The 19072-nt window shown below is 35.3% G+C and overlaps 1 protein-coding gene across 5 annotated transcripts in view; it reads right to left on the reverse strand.

The window, feature by feature from the left end:
* The window catches only part of SLCO6A1 (solute carrier organic anion transporter family member 6A1), a 149017-nt gene that overhangs the window by 29455 nt on the left and 100490 nt on the right, over positions 1–19072 (reverse strand). For all 5 annotated transcript variants that reach the window (XR_008525406.2, XR_008525407.2, XM_009240933.3 and 2 more), the window contains 2 exons: positions 13972–14125; positions 522–709 (listed from right to left, as the gene is read on the reverse strand). Coding sequence is in view for 3 of the 5 variants with exons in the window: in XM_009240933.3 (XP_009239208.1) it covers positions 522–709; positions 13972–14125 (342 nt within the window). In the remaining 2 variants the exon portion in view is untranslated. The remainder of the gene's footprint in view (positions 1–521; positions 710–13971; positions 14126–19072) is intronic.

The following is a 19072-nucleotide window of genomic DNA, read 5'->3' on the forward strand; positions in this document are numbered from 1 at the left end:
ATGATACAAACGAATATTAAATGGATTTCATATATTTAGGAAGAACGTATAAATAATAAATGTTGGTTTTGTTTAGAATAATAATAAAAATTATATACTGAAATTCTAAAAGTTATTATGCTCCTTTGTTGATGACACTCATGCTTTCTCATAGTCAAATTAAGCAATATGGATGTAGTTAATAAATTCCTATAACCAATTATAATGAGTCAACATTATAATCAAATCTGTGTTAAAATTAAGATTTTTTCCTATATTTTAACGTTTCTATGTGTGTTAAATTAGGTAAATACATTGTTTTAAGTTAAAGTTAAACAATGTGATGTTTACATACTCTATGCAAATAAATTAGCTAAAAGAGAAATAATTATACACAAGAATTGTGACAATTTAACAACTTTCCCTCTGCATTTGTACCATGAAACACAGAGTAAATTATTTGCTACAATATTCTAAAATCTTTCCAAAATTACTTTTCTTAAATATTAAATAAACAATAATAATGAATAATATATACATACCGCGTGATGGCCAAGATGATTGGTACACCAGAAAAACCAGAAAATATAAGTGTAGAAAAGATAAAAGCAATGAACAAAGGTAATTTATAGCACTTTGCATCACATTTCCCGGGTCTGGCATCAATAAAATCACCTTCTGCATCTGCAGTTATTAATCCTTCTTTAATGCAAGAACAATTGTAGTACGTCTGTGAGTATTGAAGACAGGAAACAATCTTTCAGAAAAAGTCATAAACAAAAGTTCTTATCATAAAATAAAAATTAAATCAATAACTGCAAGGAGACTCATTAGTTTTATTTCAAAATGTCTTTATATTAAGCCTGCTATGTATTATTTAGAAATGAAACATTAATGATAAATCCAAGGTATTTTACATGGCAAAAAATCTGTGTGTGTGTGTGTGTGTGCGTGTGTGTGTGTAATTATAATTACTTAGGAAAAGCTCTGTTAACTTAAGAAATTTTCCTCAAAATATTTATATTCAAATTCATAAGAAATTGTTAAATATATAAATTGAGGGAAATTAAAAATAATGTAACCAAAAAATGTAGCTGAGATTTAAAATATGGACAGTTACCCAATTCTGAAAGGCTTTGAAACCATACTAAAAATACTTTATTTTGTATGTAATAATGACAGGGCTGCTATCCATTTGGGACAACAGACATAATGCCTAGAATCTGTGACATATTCAGGAACACATAAAATATTTTAATTTTAAAGCATTTTAAAATCAAAGAAAAAAATGTGTATAATAATAAATTATATAAAATGAATATATAATGATGAATCCAGCTTGGATTGTATTTTTTTCACACCAAGGCGGTGTAAATAAAATAATTTCTTTATCATTATTAGTTTTTTAGTGAAGAAAAGAGAGCACAAAGGCAAAAGCGTCTAGAGTCAATGGGATTTATACTGTAGTCCTGAATGGAAAGCCAATGAGAATTTGGAGTTGTGGTTGTAGGGTGGACAATTTAAGGCAGATGAATTGGTGACATTTTCTAAGGAGAATTAAACAGAGGTTAAAGATGCAGAGACCAGTTCGCAATTTATTAATTTATTGGAAATATTCTAAACTACAAAATAATAAGAAAAGAACCATATAATAAATTTAGCAGAAATATTGAATTAGATTTTACTAGTGAAAAAATAAGAGAAATTAAACATAACTTGAATCTGAGTTATTCAGAAAATTATAATTCAGACAAATTTATGTCAGTTTGGTGGGTGAAGTTGCTGAGAGGTTAATAAATATGTTAAATAATACAAATACCCAAAGATCCAAATATCAATTCCTTCATTCCACCAAATATTTTTTTGAGTGCCTATATGCCAATCATCAATCTAGGTTTTGGGAAAACACAGTAAACAATAATATAGAAACCACTGTTCCATGTAGAAAACTTTCTATTTGGGGAGACAGGGCATTTAAAAAAAAAAGGAACTTGACTATTTAATGACAAGTGCTATGGAGAAAATAATAAAACAAGGAAAAGTACAGGGAATATTGGGGGGGTTATAGGACAATACTTAACATGATCAGAGAATGTTTCAATGATGAAGTGATATTTGAGCTGAGGTCTGAAAAAGGTAAGTGAGTGGACCACATGGTTATCTAAAAGAAATGTTTCAAGTAAAAAAAAGGAACAGTAATTGAAAAGCCTTGTGGTAGAGCTTGCTTGAAAAGTTGAAAGAAAAACAAGAACAGAATATGCTGGATCAGAATGAACATGAAGGAGACTAAGAGAAAATAAAATCAGGGTGGTAGGAAAAGGAAGGATCATACAGCTATTGGGTGGCAACTGCAAGAGCAATGTAAAGAACTTTGGTTTTTATTTTTAGTGATGTGAAGTCATTGGATGGATATATGAATGATATATTTTAAAAGATCATTGTGACTGCTATATAGAGACTTTTGAAATATGTAGGCAAGGGTAAAAGCAGGTAAAACAGCTAAAAGTCTATACAATAAAGTACAAGACAATAGTGCTTGGGAGGCCAGGGTGGTAATCAGAGAAAATGAAAATGGCCAAATTCAGAGTTTACTTTGAAAACAGGTTTGAAAGGATTTGCTGAAGGATTCTAGAGTGAAAATGGTCACCAGAAAGAAAAGGTCATATGGGGAAGGACTTCCTAAGAGAAACTATGACTTTAGTCAAGGGAGGCAGTCAGTCATTCACAGCTCAGGGAAAAAACCAAGAAAATAAACACCATGATTTCACTTGTTTTCCCTGTCTTCCTGATTTCCTGTTAGGATTGCTTATCATCTTAACCCAGTCCAAAGCCAGAGGGCAAAGGAGCTTTCATCCTATATTGAGGAGGGTAGAGAAAGGTAAAAAATGAATCCGGAGGACAGACAAAAGATATTTAGCACAATAAATAGTTGTAGGCCATGCAACCTTTTAGCCATACAAGATGGCTAAAAGGAGAAATAAAAAATACAACGAAGGGTTCATGAACAGATTATGGAATCAGAAGATATTGGGCTCTAAAAGGGTTGAAGAACTAAGGAGTCCATGTACTAGAGAAAGTGAGCTGAAAGAAAGGAAGTTGTAGATCAATAGTAGAATAATTGAAATTGAGATAATGGAAGGAGTAAAGTTATCGTAAAGGCCTAGGGTATGACCATGGAAGGACATTGTATGAGATGGGGTGCAAACAAGATTACCAGGAAAGAATATGTCAAGGAATTATAGGGTTAGAGTATTAGAAAGAGCCCCAAGATGAATTTCAAGATTACTAACCACTGTATTAGAAAGAATGCCAGTGAACCAGGGCCTAAAATCTTCAAGGAATGGGAGGAAGAATTCTTGAGTCTGAAAATGACTGTAACAAAAAGGATAGTAGAAATAATGCCTGCTCAAGTAAGTTTCAATGGAGAATTGGGAAAAAGTAAAGGGAAAATGGTCTAAAAGTACTAATGAGTGTCTTAGCTCACTTTGTGTTGCTATAACAGAATGCCACAGACTGAGTAACTTATTTCTCATAATTCTGAAGGCTGGCAAGTCAAATATGAAGGTGGTGATATCTAGTGAGGGCCTTTGTGCTGCACCATCTCATGGCAGAAGGCAAAATGATAAGAGAACAGGAGCACAAGAGAGGGCCAAACTGGTTTTATAGTAACCCACAATCACAATAACAAACCCGCTCCTGCAATAATGACATTAATCTCTTGATGAGGGCAAAGTCTTCATGGCCGAATCACCACTTAATGATCCCACCTGTTAATACCATCACAATGACATTACATTTCAATGACTTTTTCCTCATTTAAATTGGAACACCATGATAAAATTTATAACATATCAACTTTTGCAAATGGCTTGCAAGCCGTTGTTAATTACTGTATAATGTTAGTTTCTAAGTTACTAATATAGGCCCACAGTCCTCTATACATAATTTTCAAGTCCAGAGAACTCTGAAAACCAAAGAGTTTTCTTTGTAGCTTATTTGATGAAAAAATATGACCTAGAATAATGTAAAGCTATTTAATGTTTTCATTTATCTCTCTAAATGAGAATATCACAAGTGTTGGTATAGATATTAATGTTTGATTACAGTTGCTGCTCTGCTGAGTGTGGAATATGATATACAATGATTATGTACTATATTTCTTTTTAAAATCTAACAATTGAGATATTTGAATGCAAGAATTTTGGATAAAAGCTTGTGAGCCTTGAACGGGAGTATTTTTCTTACCCAAATGTACTGTCTCAGCTGAGAGGACATGATTAGTCTCTACACAGTTACAAGAGCATAGTAATGGTAATGAAAGTACAGTGCTAACTTAAACTTTGTTACTTTTCATTATAAAAATAATTCATGACCACTGAAAATACTTTTAAGATACAGAAAAATGAAAAAAGTAAAAATAGTCAACTCCCCAAAGATGGATATTATCTTAAAGTATTTGTTTTCATTTTCTAAGATATCATGTTAAAAGAACAAAGTGCATAAAATATGTATAATATGCTCCCATTTGTATAGAAAAGACTTTATATGCTTTAACATGTATATTTCTATAATGATGCATAAAAATAGACGGTAAATTTGTTGTTTCTGAATATGAGCAGAAGGTATCAATGGCCTGTGATAGAAAGGAGACATATTTAACAGTACAGCTTAAACTATTTGAATTATTACCATGAAAAACTGCTACTTTATCCAAAAACAGGTGTAAATTTAAAGTAATATTTTAATGATTATTCATCTGACAAATATTTATTAAGCATCTGAAAAGAAACAGGCAGTAATCTAGATACTGCAAATAACGGTGAACAAAAGAGAGAAATTTCCTAACAAGTACAGCATATAATCAAGCTTTTTAATTGAATTTTATATTATACATATACTTTTTTCCAATTTTTCTACTTATTTTTTCTAATTATTTTTCTACTTTTTATTTTTCTTATTTTTTGACTAGTCATCTCTGAAAGGTTCATATTATTCTTTCAAGTACATATGTCACCATCTACATAAACTCATTCCTATAACTTGCCAATTTATTCACTTCTGAGTTTTAAAATATTACTTAGATGTACAATATCTATTTTATTTTCTTGGAATTGAGACTCACTGTGGAAAATACTGCATCTAAGAACATCAGCATTTTAAAGGTTGTTTGATATGTATTCTCAAATCGCTTAAGAATATATTTTAGGCTGGGTGTGGTGGCTCACGCCTGTAATCCCAGCACTTTAGGACACTGAGGCAGGCGGATCACAAGGTCAGGAGATCGAGACCATCCTGGCTAACATGGTGAAACCCTATCTCTACTAAAAATACAAAAAATTAGCCGGGTGTAGTGGCAGGCACCTGTAGTCCCAGCTACTTGGGAGGCTGAGGCAGGAGAATGCTGTGAACCGGGGAGGTGGAGCTTGCAGTGAGCCAAGATCTCGCCACTGCCGTGCCACTGTACTCCAGCCTGGGTGATGGAACGAGACTCTGTCTCAAAAAGAAAAACAAAAAAAGAATATATTTTGAAAGTTTATAACACCAGAAACATATAAGATTATATGTTAATTTGACCTATCAACATTTTTTAATTTATCAAATTAAAAAGAGAAGAGGGTATCTCTGTGTTGTTTTTATTTATATTTTAATTTTAGAGTGAAATGTTATTTTCATAAACTTGGTATTACTATAATGGATTTATGTACACAGTGTTAGTATAAAATGTTAGACTAATAGAGGCATAAAATATCCAAGTTTTGTGGGAGAACAGTAGAGAATGTATACCTGTGCTCTATTACCTATAGAGTAAAGAGGAAACTACTCAACTGGCATCGCAGAAATTAAACCAAAGAGCAAGGATGAAAAGAGAGAAGTAAGTTCTACATTTGATGAAACAATAAAACAGCCAAAACTTTAATTCAAAACATATGAAAAATCATGCCTAAATTAAAAGAAAATACACATACCTCCATACACTGGAGGTATCTCACAGAATTCTCCAACACAGGAACATGAATTTAAAAGCCAAAATATTTATTGTATTATTATTTGTTATACAATTTTACAGCATTTAAAATAATTAGGAGAGTCCTTTTTCTGACATAATTTAAGTCCTCCAAGTCTCATCCCTCCAACTGATTACGAATAAAAACTCTGGCTAAAATATGCAAAAAGTAACTACCTGTAGGAGTTCTAAATGAAAGAAAAGCAGCTGAATTGTGAAGGAGAAGAGAAAGACATTGGGGCAGAAAAAGGCATTTAAATTAAAAATTGCTGAAAACTACCCAAATTTGGTGAAAATATAAATTTATGGATTCAAGAAGTTCAGTGAATTCCAAACAGGATAAACTCAAAGAAAACCAAACCATCACACTAATGAAAAGCAAAATTAAAAAAAAAGAAATACTGAAAATAGCTAGATAAAACAATATATATTATATACAAGTAAATCAATTATTTGAATCACCATAGATATATCATCAGAAACCATGGATGCTGGAATACAGAGAAGCATCATATTTACAGTGTTGAAAGAAAATAATGATCACCCCAGAATTCAATGTCTAGTGAAAATATCCTTCAGGAATGAAGGCAAGACAAAGATATTTTAAGTTGAAAGAATACTAAAAGGATGTCACCAGCCTACCTCCTTTACAAGAAATGCCAAAATAAGTTCTTCAAACTTAAGGTAAATGATGATGCTGAGTGAAACTCACATCTTCACGAACGATGAATATTAAATTTCTGGGTAAATATAAGACTATATTATTTTCATAAGATATTTTAAGTACGATTATTTTTTTAAACAAGTCATAATATTATCTATCACAAATTTGAATATATGTATAGCTATAAGACATGTTACAACTGCAACATAAATGTTACTGGGGAAAAGTAAAGGTACATGTATGGTGAGTTTTATACCTATATGGTGAGTTTTATCTTACACTATGTGCTATAATATTAATTCTAAATAGACTGTGAAATGTTATATAATCTAAGAGCCATTCAATTAAAGAACAATTCAAAGAGATAAAACAAAATGTCAAGGTACACTAAAATGAAATAGCAAAGTGTATTCAATTCCAATAATAAAATGAGCAGGTAGATCTAAACTCAGCCATACTGATAACTCTATTAAATGTAAATAATTTTGGAACTCCAATTAAAAGACAGAATAACAGACTGGAGAAAAGGTAAACCCATTACGCTATGCTGGCTACAGGAGACAGTCTAAACATAAAGACACAGGAAAACAAAAGGATAGAAATAAAATACACCATAAAAATAGCAAAATAATGCTATAATAATGATTTAATATCATGCAAAATACACTTCAAGAAAAAGAATATTATTATCAGAGATGAAAAGGGACATTTTAGAAAGATAAATGAATAGTTCATCAAAAAGATGTGACAATTATTAATACGTAGGCATATAACAGAACCTACACGTTAATACGCAACACAAAAATAAAAAGAGAAATAGACAATTATACAATTATATTAGAACTTTTTCATACACAGTGTTCAGAATTTAATACAACATTATAAGCCATACAAAGTGACAAGAAAATTTGGCTTAAAATTAGAGAAAAATAAGCAATATAAGTAGATTCATAGGTGAACTAGATAGCAGAGTTAATAGTAAGAATGTTAAAATAGTTATGATTAATGTGTTCCAGAAAGTACAGGAGACAAATGAATAACATAGCTGAAATTATGTAGAATTTCACCAGAGATTTGTATTCTAAAAAAAAACATTAACACTAGAACTAAAAAATACAAGTGAAATTAGAACCTCAGAAAATGGGTTTAGCAGCAGAGCAGACACTGCGGAATAGAGGCTTAGTAACTGGAAGATAGATGAACAGAAACTATCTATATTTAAATAAACAGATGAAAGGGGACAGAAAAGAGAAAAAGTAGCAAAAGATTATGACAGGAGTAGAAATGACTATTTGTAGTCTGGGTTAAGCAGAATTCCAAAACAACACCCAAGATTCTCTCCCTCTATTGTGTATATCCTACATAATCCCTAGGATTGTAAATTGATAAGGAAGTAAAAGGCATGACTCAACTCCGTAGATGTGGGCTCAAACATTGGACCAAATTGAGGACTAGCTAAAGCAGGGACAGGGTGAAGCAGCTTTCCATAAGACATGTCCACCAGTGTGCCATGTCAGCTTGCCATTGCCATGGCAACAATAGTAGTTACCACTCCTTTCCATGGCAATGACCCAACAACCCAGTTACCCCCTGCCCTTTTCCTAGAAATTTCTCCATAATCTGTCCCTTAATTTGCATGTAATGAAAGTGGATATAAATATACCTGCAGACCAGCCTCTGAGCTGTTACTGTGGGCACATTGCCTATTGGGTACTGCTGCACAAGGAGCAGTACCTCTCTGCTGCTACTGTATACCAGTGCTTCAGTAAAAGTTGCTGTGTAATACTAACCTTGAATGATGCCCTTGAATTCTTTCCTGGGCAAGGCCAAGAACCTTCCCGGGCTAAGCCCCAATATTGGAGCTCATCTGCCTGCATCACAATTATATTCTATGGCATAGTTTACTTTAAGAAAGAAAGACTATCTTGGATAAACCTCATCTAATTAGGTGAGCCTTAAAATGTACTGGGCTCCTCTTGAAATCAGAGATACAAAATATGTAACGTAAGGGAGATTCTCTGTTGCTGACACTGAAGACAGAGGGAGTTATATGTGAAAGAATGTGTGAGGCCTGTGAAAGCTAATACTGGCCTCCAACATACAGCTAGCAAAAAAATCAGAGCCTTGTTTTTTTAACCCAAAGGAACCAAATTTGTTTAATAACCTGAACAAACTTAGAAGTAAACTCTTTCCAAGGCCCTCCAGAAAGGAGCACAACTCAGCTATTACCCTGATTTCAGCCTGTGAGACTTGGAGCAGAGGACCCAGTCATACATGGCATGTCTGGATTGCTGACCTTAGAACTGAGAGCTAATAAATGAGTGTTATTCAAAACCACTAAAATTGTGGTACTATAATCCCCCCTTATCCATGGGAAATACATTCCAAGATCCCTGAATGTCTGAAACCATGAATAGAACTGAACCCTATATCTACTCTTTTTTCCTATACATACATACCTATAATAAAGTTTAATTTATAAATTAGTCACAGTAAGAGATTAACAATAACTATTAATAAAATAGAACAATTATAGCAATACTGTAATAAAAGTTATGTGAAGATTCTCTCTCTCTCTCTCTCTTTCTGTGTCTCCCAAAATACCTTAATATTTTCAGACCACAGTTGATTGCAGGTCATTTAAATTATGGATGCAGGGGCTACTTTAACTTATTATGTAGCAATAATAAACTAATACATAGTTCCCAAAAATACAGGAAAGAGAGAGAGAGGTTAATAGCTAAGAATTTTTCAACTGATAGACATGAATTCACAGACTCAAGATACTCTGTGAAACCCAAGCAAAATAAACATAATCAAAGCCACATCAAAGTAAAACTTCTGATAACCAAAAACAAAGAGAAAATCCTAAAGCATCCAGAAACAGAAGGCAACATATGATATCTTTTAAATGTTGGTGGTGGGGGGAATGAGGAGTAGCAGGAATCACTGCCAATCTAAAGTTCCATACCCAGTGAAAACAGTTTTCAAAATGGAGGTGAAATAATGTTCTTCAGGCAGAAGAAAAATAATCCCATATGAAAGAATGAAAATGCAAGGAAAAGGGTAAATATAAGTCAATATTGACTGTACAAAAGCCAAATTATAATAGCATATTTCATTTAAAACATATAAAAATACATATTAAAAATAACACAAAGACAGGAGGTCAGTAAATAAAATTAAAATATTCCAATGATATTTAAGCTGAATGAAAACCTGAAGCCTTGCTTCTTATAATCCTTAATCCTTTGGATGTGATTTACTTTCCTCTTAAGAGATAAATAGAATGAAGTTTCTGTTGAACCTCTGGAAGAATATTCCATATTGCTATTTTATAATGAAAACTACATCAGTTGCTGAAAGGAATCAGTCTTGGGGAGATCACAAAAAAAAGCCCAAGATTTATTTAATATCTATATAAAGAAATTTGAAGATCTTTGGAAGCATGGATAAGAAGAATACATGTGGTTCTCAATGAGGAAAAGCTACCCAGGAATATTATCAATATCAACAGCAGATATCTATTTTCAGTTTTAGTAGAGCTGTACTTTTCTAGAGAAACCTAAAAATCGTTAGAGGTATAGTATTTCCTACTACTCCTCTCACAAACTTTTGCATAAGTTTCATTGAAGAGCATCTAATTCTAACTTATGTTGGCCCTGATCATATTTTGAATAGGAACATTTAATCAGAATTTTTTCATACTTGACATATTTTAATTGAGAAAATATTTTTCAAAGGGGATTCCATTAACAGCATATAGGTACTTGATCATTTTTTGTATAGTGTATCTTATTTTAATTTTTATTTTGTTAAGATTATTTTTATTGGTATCGATCTTTTCCCATTTGAAATTGATGCTTATTCTATCCATTAATCGGTTCCATCCATATCACATTTTACTAATAGCTTCTACTTTGTAGGTTTTCTATCAAAGCCATTTTTTCTAGCAAGGCTAATTGTCCTATTAGGCAATTTCTTTCATACTGATTTATTCTTCTTTCAGTTTTCATTAAGTATCAAATGTTATTACACAGTTTGAGTGACTATTTTGTGGATTATTTCTAACACTGTTATTCCTCATGAATTAATTACTCCTTAGAGAAATATAAAGAAAACTATGAAGAGTTTCATGAAATAAAGTCTCTAAAAGAGATTCCCTAGAAAAAAAGGACACAGGGGTTAGCGCTATATCCTTCAGGGCCTGTTTAGCTCTTGAATATTCCACGGAATCAAAACATCAAGGTCAAACAGTTTTACTGTATACTGTGATGACATAGTGAGCATTTAAAAATAAAATGAAGGAGAGGAAGCGGTGTTATGGGATCTTTGGGGTGTCACTTTGGAGGCTGGAAATCTCTGTGGCTAATGCGCCTTTGCCCAAGTTCTTATCCTGTGTCCAGGAAGAATGAGGTAGGCAGACAAGTGGAAGGTTAACAAGAAGGAGAGGAGCTTTACTGAGTGTTACAACAGCTCAGAGGAGAACTGCAGTGGGTAGCTCCTCTCTGTAGGCAGGTCATCCTGTCCAGTGTTCAGCTCTCAGAAGAGAGGAGTCCCTCGAGAGGGTTGGTCCTCTCTGCAACTGGTCATCTCCATGTCTGCAGCTCTAAGCAGAGAGGGTAGCTCGTCTCTCTAGCTGGTCATCCTTCATTGCTCCATCCTCTCCTCTGCTCTGGCTGATCCCAGGGCTTTTATGGACCTCAGAGGGGAGGTAGTGCATGCTGATTTGTCCATGGGTGGCCATGGGCAGGCCAGAAAAGGCACCACAGCTCTTTGTTGCTCTCTCCCATTCACGAAGACTAGCCAGAGCAAGGAAAGAGAAACAGAATTTTCAAAGAATGGATCCATACTTCTATGCTATTTAAAAGGTGAAAGTTGGAGTAGATAGTCCACCATTTAGCTAAAAGCTTATTTATGCAACCTGGGATATTAAAAAATTAACCTCAACAAGTGGTAGAGTGGTCAACTGTTCTTCATGACAGAAGAAGAAAATGTGTTAGCAGGGTGGCAGAAAGCCCAGAGAAATAAGGGATTCTGATGGTAATGGCCCCACAGATGAGCACATAAGGGAATTTTTAAATAGCCTCAATTTACATAAATGCCAAAGGACAAACAGAAATAACATATATTCAAGTCACATGTGTTATTGCCCCATGAACCTCTAACTAACTCTCTCACTTTCCTGGATGTACTAACAAAAGCATACAAGTTAGGGTGACTTCTGATAAACCATAGAAGGACTAATTTCCACATCTAAATTAATGTGGAGCAGAAAGAGAGAAACAGCAAAAAGGTAGAGAGTAAACACTTTGGATTCTTCAGTAGAAGGAAAAACTGAGTGAAAGGTGACCAAAAGGATAGTATTCGTCAATCTCTACGTGTGGAAAAGATTGTGGCTTGAGGTTTCAGGGGATTGGGTTAAGCTTAGCTCTATGCTGCTGTTAAGTAGCATAGAGCTAAGACAAACTACATAGCAGAAGGTTCTCTCAGGCTGTTTCGTTCAACTTTGCTATGGCAAGAGGTAGATAAGAGTTCCCCATTGCTTTAAAACAATAAAGTTGGGATGATGTTATATATATATGTGTGTGTGTGTGTGTGTGTGTGTGTGTGTGTGTTTTGTTGTTGTTTTTATGAGATATGTTCTCACTCTGTCACCCAGGCTGGAGCGCAGTGGCACAATCATGACTCACCATAGCCTTGACCTCCCAGGCTCAGCCTCCCAAGTACCTGGGACTACAGTCATGCACCACCATGCACAGTTAATTTTTGTATGTTTTGTAGAGACAGGGTTTTGCCATGTTGCCCAGGCTGGTCCCAAACTCCTGGGCTCAAGTGATCCACCATTTTAGGCCTCCCAAAGTGCTGGGATTATAGGCATGAGCCACTACACCTGGCCCCATAGATGTGTTATTGAGGACTAAGCTCTGATTTTTTCTTTTTTTAAAACTTGCCCAAACTCCTATCTAAGGGATCTGGGGAGTCATGCCCTTCAAACCATAAATTCTCATCAGATGGGTTTTATTTAACCCTCTATATCATGACTAACTTTCTAATCTGACTCTGGCATAACATTAGGTAACAAAGAAAAAAATCAAAATATTTTACCTCAAAACATGTTTCTTTGCCATATTTTGAAATGGCCCTGCAAAGCAGTCCTTTGTGGGGGGAAATGTGCATCTGTAAAGAATCTCTATTAGCATAGCAAATAACATAACATTCCTTCCAGGCCTTTCCAATCCTGAAGAGGTTAACTGAGAGTCTAGCACCTTTTAAAAGGTCTGAATAGGAAACATTTGTCATCAGTTGTCTCTTAAGGTAGCCACTATGAGACTTCAAAAGAACCTTGGTCTCCACAGTCTTTCTTCTTAACCTGGACGTTTCCTTTCTATTGATCCCAAGTCTTTAGACAAACTCAACCAATTGTCGACCAGAAAATGTTTAAATTTACCTATAGCCTGGAAGCCCCACCCTAAAACCCTACCCCAGCTACCACCCTCCCCTCCCCTGTCTTCAAATTGTCCCACCTTTCTGGATCAAACCAATGTATTTCTCAAATGTATTTGATTGATGTCTCATGCCTCCCTAAAATGTATAATACCAAGCTTCACTGTGACCACCTTGGGCACACGTTCTCAGGACCTCCCAAGGTGTCACAGGCCATGGTCACTCATATCTGGCTGAGAACAAATATCTTCAAATATTTTACAGAGTTTGACTCTTTTCACTGACATTTTAATGTAGGAATATCTCTTTCATTCCCAATTTCCATAAGCTCTTTGTATTGTGGCAATATAAAACAAATTTTTGCTAGGCACAGTGACTCACATCTATAATCCCAGCAGCTTTGGAGGTGAGGCCAAGGCAGGTGGATCACTTGAACTTAGGCATTTAAGACCAGCTTGGGCAGCATGGCAAAACCCCATCTCTAAAAAAATTACAAAAATTAGCTGTGTGTGGTGGTGTGTGCCTATAGTTTCAACTATCCTGTAGGCTGAGGTGGGAGGATGGCTTGAGCTCAAGAGGTGGAGGTTGCAGTGAGCTGGGATCTCACCACCGCACTCCAGCCTGGGTGACAGAGTCAGACCTTGTCTTAAAAAATAAACACACACCATAAAAAAAAAACAAATTTTATTTTCTTGTCTTTAACACTTAAAAGGGAAAAATAAGAAAAAATAGGTTTTATAGAGAGTTGGAAAAAAATGTTAATAGCATCTACAAGTTGAACATTTCACTAAAGACGAAGAAGCATAAAAAATAATAATTATAATATGATGAAAATATAAATGTATAACAAAACATAATAATTATAAAAAATAGTTACCTTTTTTTGGTTTCGTGCTTTAGAATATGTACACCCTGCAAAGCAGGGAGAAAAATATTCAATATCATCTCTTCCACATATAGAAGAATAAATTGAAGATGAGCATCGACATTTTTCATTGCAAGGAGCTGTGAGGTTTCCCAGCTGCCCGGTTCTATAAAAACAAGATTGAATGTAATCATATTACCATTGTTTTATAATTATTGATGCAAATGACAAGATATCAGTGAGATCCATAAAATATGCTTATTGAAATAATTTCTTTTTTTAACAGCTTTACTGAGGTCTGAGGTACAATAGACTGCATATACTTAGACTAAAATTTGAAAATTTTTGATATGTGTATACACTTGTGAAATCATCACCAAAATCATGCCAACAAACATAATAATCAAAAGTTTATTTATAACAAACATAATAATCAAAAAAAACCCCAAAAGTTTCCTTGTGTCCCTTGGTAATTTCCCCACTCCCTGGCATACAGTCATCTACTTTCTGTTACTATTCACTTGTTTGAATTTCCTAAGTGTTTATGAAATAGAATCATACAATATGTCTGGTTTCTTTGGCTTCTTTCATGCAGCTGGTCTTTATTTGGTCTTTGTATGGTCATATGCTTCCACATCTCTTGGGTAAATATTAAGAAATAGAATGTTTGCATCATGCAGTAGGTGTTCACTTAACTTTTTAAGAAACTGTCAGTTTTTCTCTTGGGTAAATATTAAGAAATAGAATGTTTGCATCATGCAGTAGGTGTTCACTTAACTTTTTAAGAAACTGTCAGTTTTTCTCTTGGGTAAATATTAAGAAATAGAATGTTTGCATCATGCAGTAGGTGTTCACTTAACTTTTTAAGAAACTGTCAGTTTTTCAGAACTGTTGTGATATTTTACATTTCCATGAGCAGTGTATAAGAGTTTCGTTTGTTCTCCTCACCAACACTTGGTATGGTCTCTTTTTAAAAAAATGTTAGACATTTTAACAGGGGTGTAGTAGTTTCACATTTTGGGTTTTAATAGGCATTTTGCTAGTGACAAATGATGTCGATCATCTTTCCATGTATTTCTTTTCAAACTGTATTTTTTATTAAATATCTGTTCAAATCATTTGCCTATTTTGTTGGATTGCTTATTTTTTAATATTCTGGAAGTAATTTTTTGTTAGATATATTATTTTCCAATAGTTTTTCACATTCTATGGCTTGCTTTTTCATACCATAAACAAGTTCTTTCTAACAGTAGTTTTTAAATTTTTGACAAGTTTCAATTTATCAATTCATTTTTTTCTGGATTATGTGTTTGATGTCACATCTAAAAGATACTTGCCTAATGCAAGATCAAAAACATTTTCTCTTATATTTTTGGAGTTTTATACTTTATATTTACATCTATAATTCATTTTGAACTAATTATTTTATATAGTGCAAGATGTGAATTCAAATTCATTCATTTGCATGTGGATATCTATCCAGCATAATTTCTTAAAATTATTGGAGCAAGACAAAATTGCCCACTTTTAGCAGTCCTATTCAAAATAGTACTGGAAGTCCTAGCCAGAGCAACCAGGAAAGAGAAAGAGAATAAAAGGCTTCCAAATTGGAAAAGAGAAAGTCAAATTATCCCTGATCATTGATGATACAATCTTAGATCTAGAAAAACCTAAAGACGCCATCAAAAATCTCTTAGATTTGATAAATGAATCCAGTAAAGTTTCAGTGTAGAAAATTAACATACAAAATTAGTAACATTTTTATACACCAATAAAAATCTAGCTGAGAACAAGCCAGGCCGAGCACGATGGCTCGTGCCTGTAATGCTAGCACTTTGGGAGGTCGGGGCAGGCGGATTGTCTGAGCTCAGGAGTTTCTGACCGGCCTGGGCAACACAGTGAAACCCCATCTCTACTTAAAATGCAAAAAAACAGCCAGGCGTGGTGGCATGCACCTGTACTCCCAGCTACTTAGCAGGCTGAGGCAGGAGAATTGCTTGAACCAGGTAAGTGGAGGTTGCAGTGAGCTGAGATTGTACCACGGCACTGCAGCCTCGGCAAAAAGAGTGAAACTCCATCTCAAAGTAAGTAAGTAAATAAATAAATAAATAAATAAGGCAAGCTTGTTTACAATAGGTCCAAAAAGTAAAATACCTAGGAATATATTAAACTAAGAAGGTGAAAGATCTCTATAAGAAAAGAAAATTACAAGAAAGTAATTGTTGATGACACAAACAAATGGAAAAACTTTCCATACTCATGGATCAGAAGAATTAATCTTGTTAAAATGATTTTACTGCCCAAAGCAATCTACATATTAAATAAAATCCCTATCAAAATATCAGCATCATTTTTTATAGAATTTTTTAAATCCTAAAATGCATATACAAGCAAAACTAGAAGCCCAAATAGCAAATGTAATTCTAAGCAAAAGGAACAAAATTGGAGGTATCACATTATCCAACTTCAAATTACATTTTAAGACTACAGTAACCAAAACAGCATTGTAGTGGTATAAAAATAGACCCATATGTCAATGAAATAGAACAGAAAACCCAGAAGAAAAGCCACATATTTACAGCCAACTGATCTTTGACAAAGTTAGCTGGGATATACATTTAGAGAAAGGATACCCTTTTCAATATATGATGCTGGGAAAATTGGATTGTTATGAAAATGGACCCCTGTCTGTCACGATATACAAAAAGCACTCAACATGGATTAAAGACTTAAATATAATTCTCCAAACTTCAAAAATACCAGAAGAAAACATAGGAAAAATTCTTTCAGACATTGGTCTAGGCAAAGAATTCATGATTGATACCTCAAAAACACCAGCAACCAAACAAAAATAGACAAATGGGACTTAATTAAACTAAAAAGCTTTTGCACAGCAAAAGATGTAATCAACAGAGTGAACAAACAACCTGCAGTTTGGGAGAAAACATTTTCAAGCTATCCATCCAACAGAGACTAATATCCAGAATATGTAAGGAACTCAAACAGCTAAACAAAAACCCCCAGAAATAATTTCACTGAAAGAGGGCAAATGACATGAATAGACATTTTTCAAAAGAAAACATACAAATAGCCAACAGGTGTATGATAAATGCTTAACATCATTAATCATCAAACAAATGCAAATCCAAGCCATAATGAAGTATGATGTTATGCTAGTCAGAATGGCTATTTTTAAAAAGTTAAAAAATAACAGATGTTAGAAAAGATATGGAGAAAAGGGAATGCTTCTACACTGTTGGTGGGAATGTAAATTAGTACAACTTCTATGAAAAACAGTATGACGTTTTCTCAAAAACTAAAAAATATAACTACCGAAGATGGCCGAATAGGAACAGCTCCCCGGTCTACAGCTCCCAGCGTGAGTGACGCAGAAGACGGGTGATTTCTGCATTTCCATCTGAGGTACCAGGTTCATCTCATTAGGGAGTGCCAGACAGTGGGCACAGGTCAGTGGGTACAGTGCACCGTGCGCAAGCCAAAGCAGGGTGAGGCATTGCTTCACTCGGGAAGTGCAAGGGGTCAGGGAGTTCCCTTTCCTAGTCAAAGAAAGGGGTAACAGACGGCACCTGGAAAATCAGGTCACTCCCACCCGAATACTGTGCATTTAGGATGGGCTTAAAAAACGACGCACCAGGAGATTATATCCTGCACCTGGCTCTGAAGGCCCTGCGCCCATGGAGTCTTGCTGATTGCTAGCACAGCAGTCTGAGATCAAACTGCAAGGCAGCAGTGAGGCTGGGGGAGGGGCGCCCGCCATTGCCCAGGCTTGCTTAGGTAAACAAAGCAGCTGGGAAGCTCAAACTGGGTGGAGCCCACCACAGCTCAAGGAGGCCTGCCTGCCTCTGTAGGCTCCACCTCTGGGGGCAGGGCACGACAAACAAAAAGATAGCAGTAACCTCTGCAGACTTAAATGTCCCTGTCTGACAGCTTTGAAGAGAGCAGTGGTTCTCCCAGCACACAGCTGGAGATCAGATAATGGGCAGACTGCCTCCTCAAGTGGGTCCCTGACACCTGACCCCCGAGCAGCCTAACTGGGAGGCAGCCCCCAGTAGGGGCAGACTGTCACCTCAGACGGTCGGGTACTCCTCTGAGACAAAACTTCCAGAGGAACGATCAGACAGCAGCATTCATGGATCATGAAAATCCGCTGTTCTTCAGCCACTGCTGCTGGTACCCAGGCAAAGAGGGTCTGGAGTGGACTTCTAGCAAACTCCAACAGACCTGCAGCTGAGGGTCCTGTCTGTTAGAAGGAAAACTAACAAACAGAAAGGACATCCACACAAAAAACCCATCTGTACATCACCATCATCAAAGACCGAAAGGAGATAAAACCACAAAGATGGGGAAAAAACAGAGCAGAAAAACTGGAAACTCTAAAAAGCAGAGCGCCTTTCCTCCTCCAAAGGAATGCAGCTCCTCACCAGCAACAGAACAAAGCTGGACGGAGAATGACTTTGACGAGCTGAGAGAAGAAGGCTTCAGACGATCAAACTACTCCGAGCTACAGGAGGAAATTCAAACAAAAGGCAAAGAAGTTGAAAACTTTGAAAAAAATTTAGACGAATGTGTAACTAGAATAACCAATACAGAGAAGTGCTTAAAGGAGCTGATGGAGCTGAAAGCCAAGGCTTGAGAACTACGTGAAGAATGCAGAAGCCTCAGGAGCCGATGCAATAAACTGGAAGAAAGGGTATCAGTGATGGAAGATGAAATGAATGAAATGAAGTGAGAAGGGAAGTTAAGAGAAAAAAGAATAAAAAGAAATGAACAAAGCCTCCAAGAAATATGGGATTATGTGAAAAGACCAAATCTATGTCTGATCAGTGTACCTGAAAGTGACGGGGAGAATGGAACCAAGTTGGAAAACACTCTGCAGGATATTATCCAGGAGAACTTCCCCAATCTAGCAAGGCAGGCCAACATTCAGATTCAGGAAATACAGAGAACGCCACGAAGATACTCCTCGAGAAGAGCAACTCCAAGACACATAATTGTCAGATTCACCAAAGTTGAAATGAAGGAAAAAATGTTAAGGGTAGCCAGAGAGAAAGGTCGGGTTACCCACAAAGGGAAGCCCATCAGACTAACAGCG

Source organism: Pongo abelii, chromosome 4 (genome assembly GCF_028885655.2).
Source record: "Pongo abelii isolate AG06213 chromosome 4, NHGRI_mPonAbe1-v2.0_pri, whole genome shotgun sequence".
Classification (NCBI taxonomy): Eukaryota; Metazoa; Chordata; class Mammalia; order Primates; family Hominidae; genus Pongo; species Pongo abelii.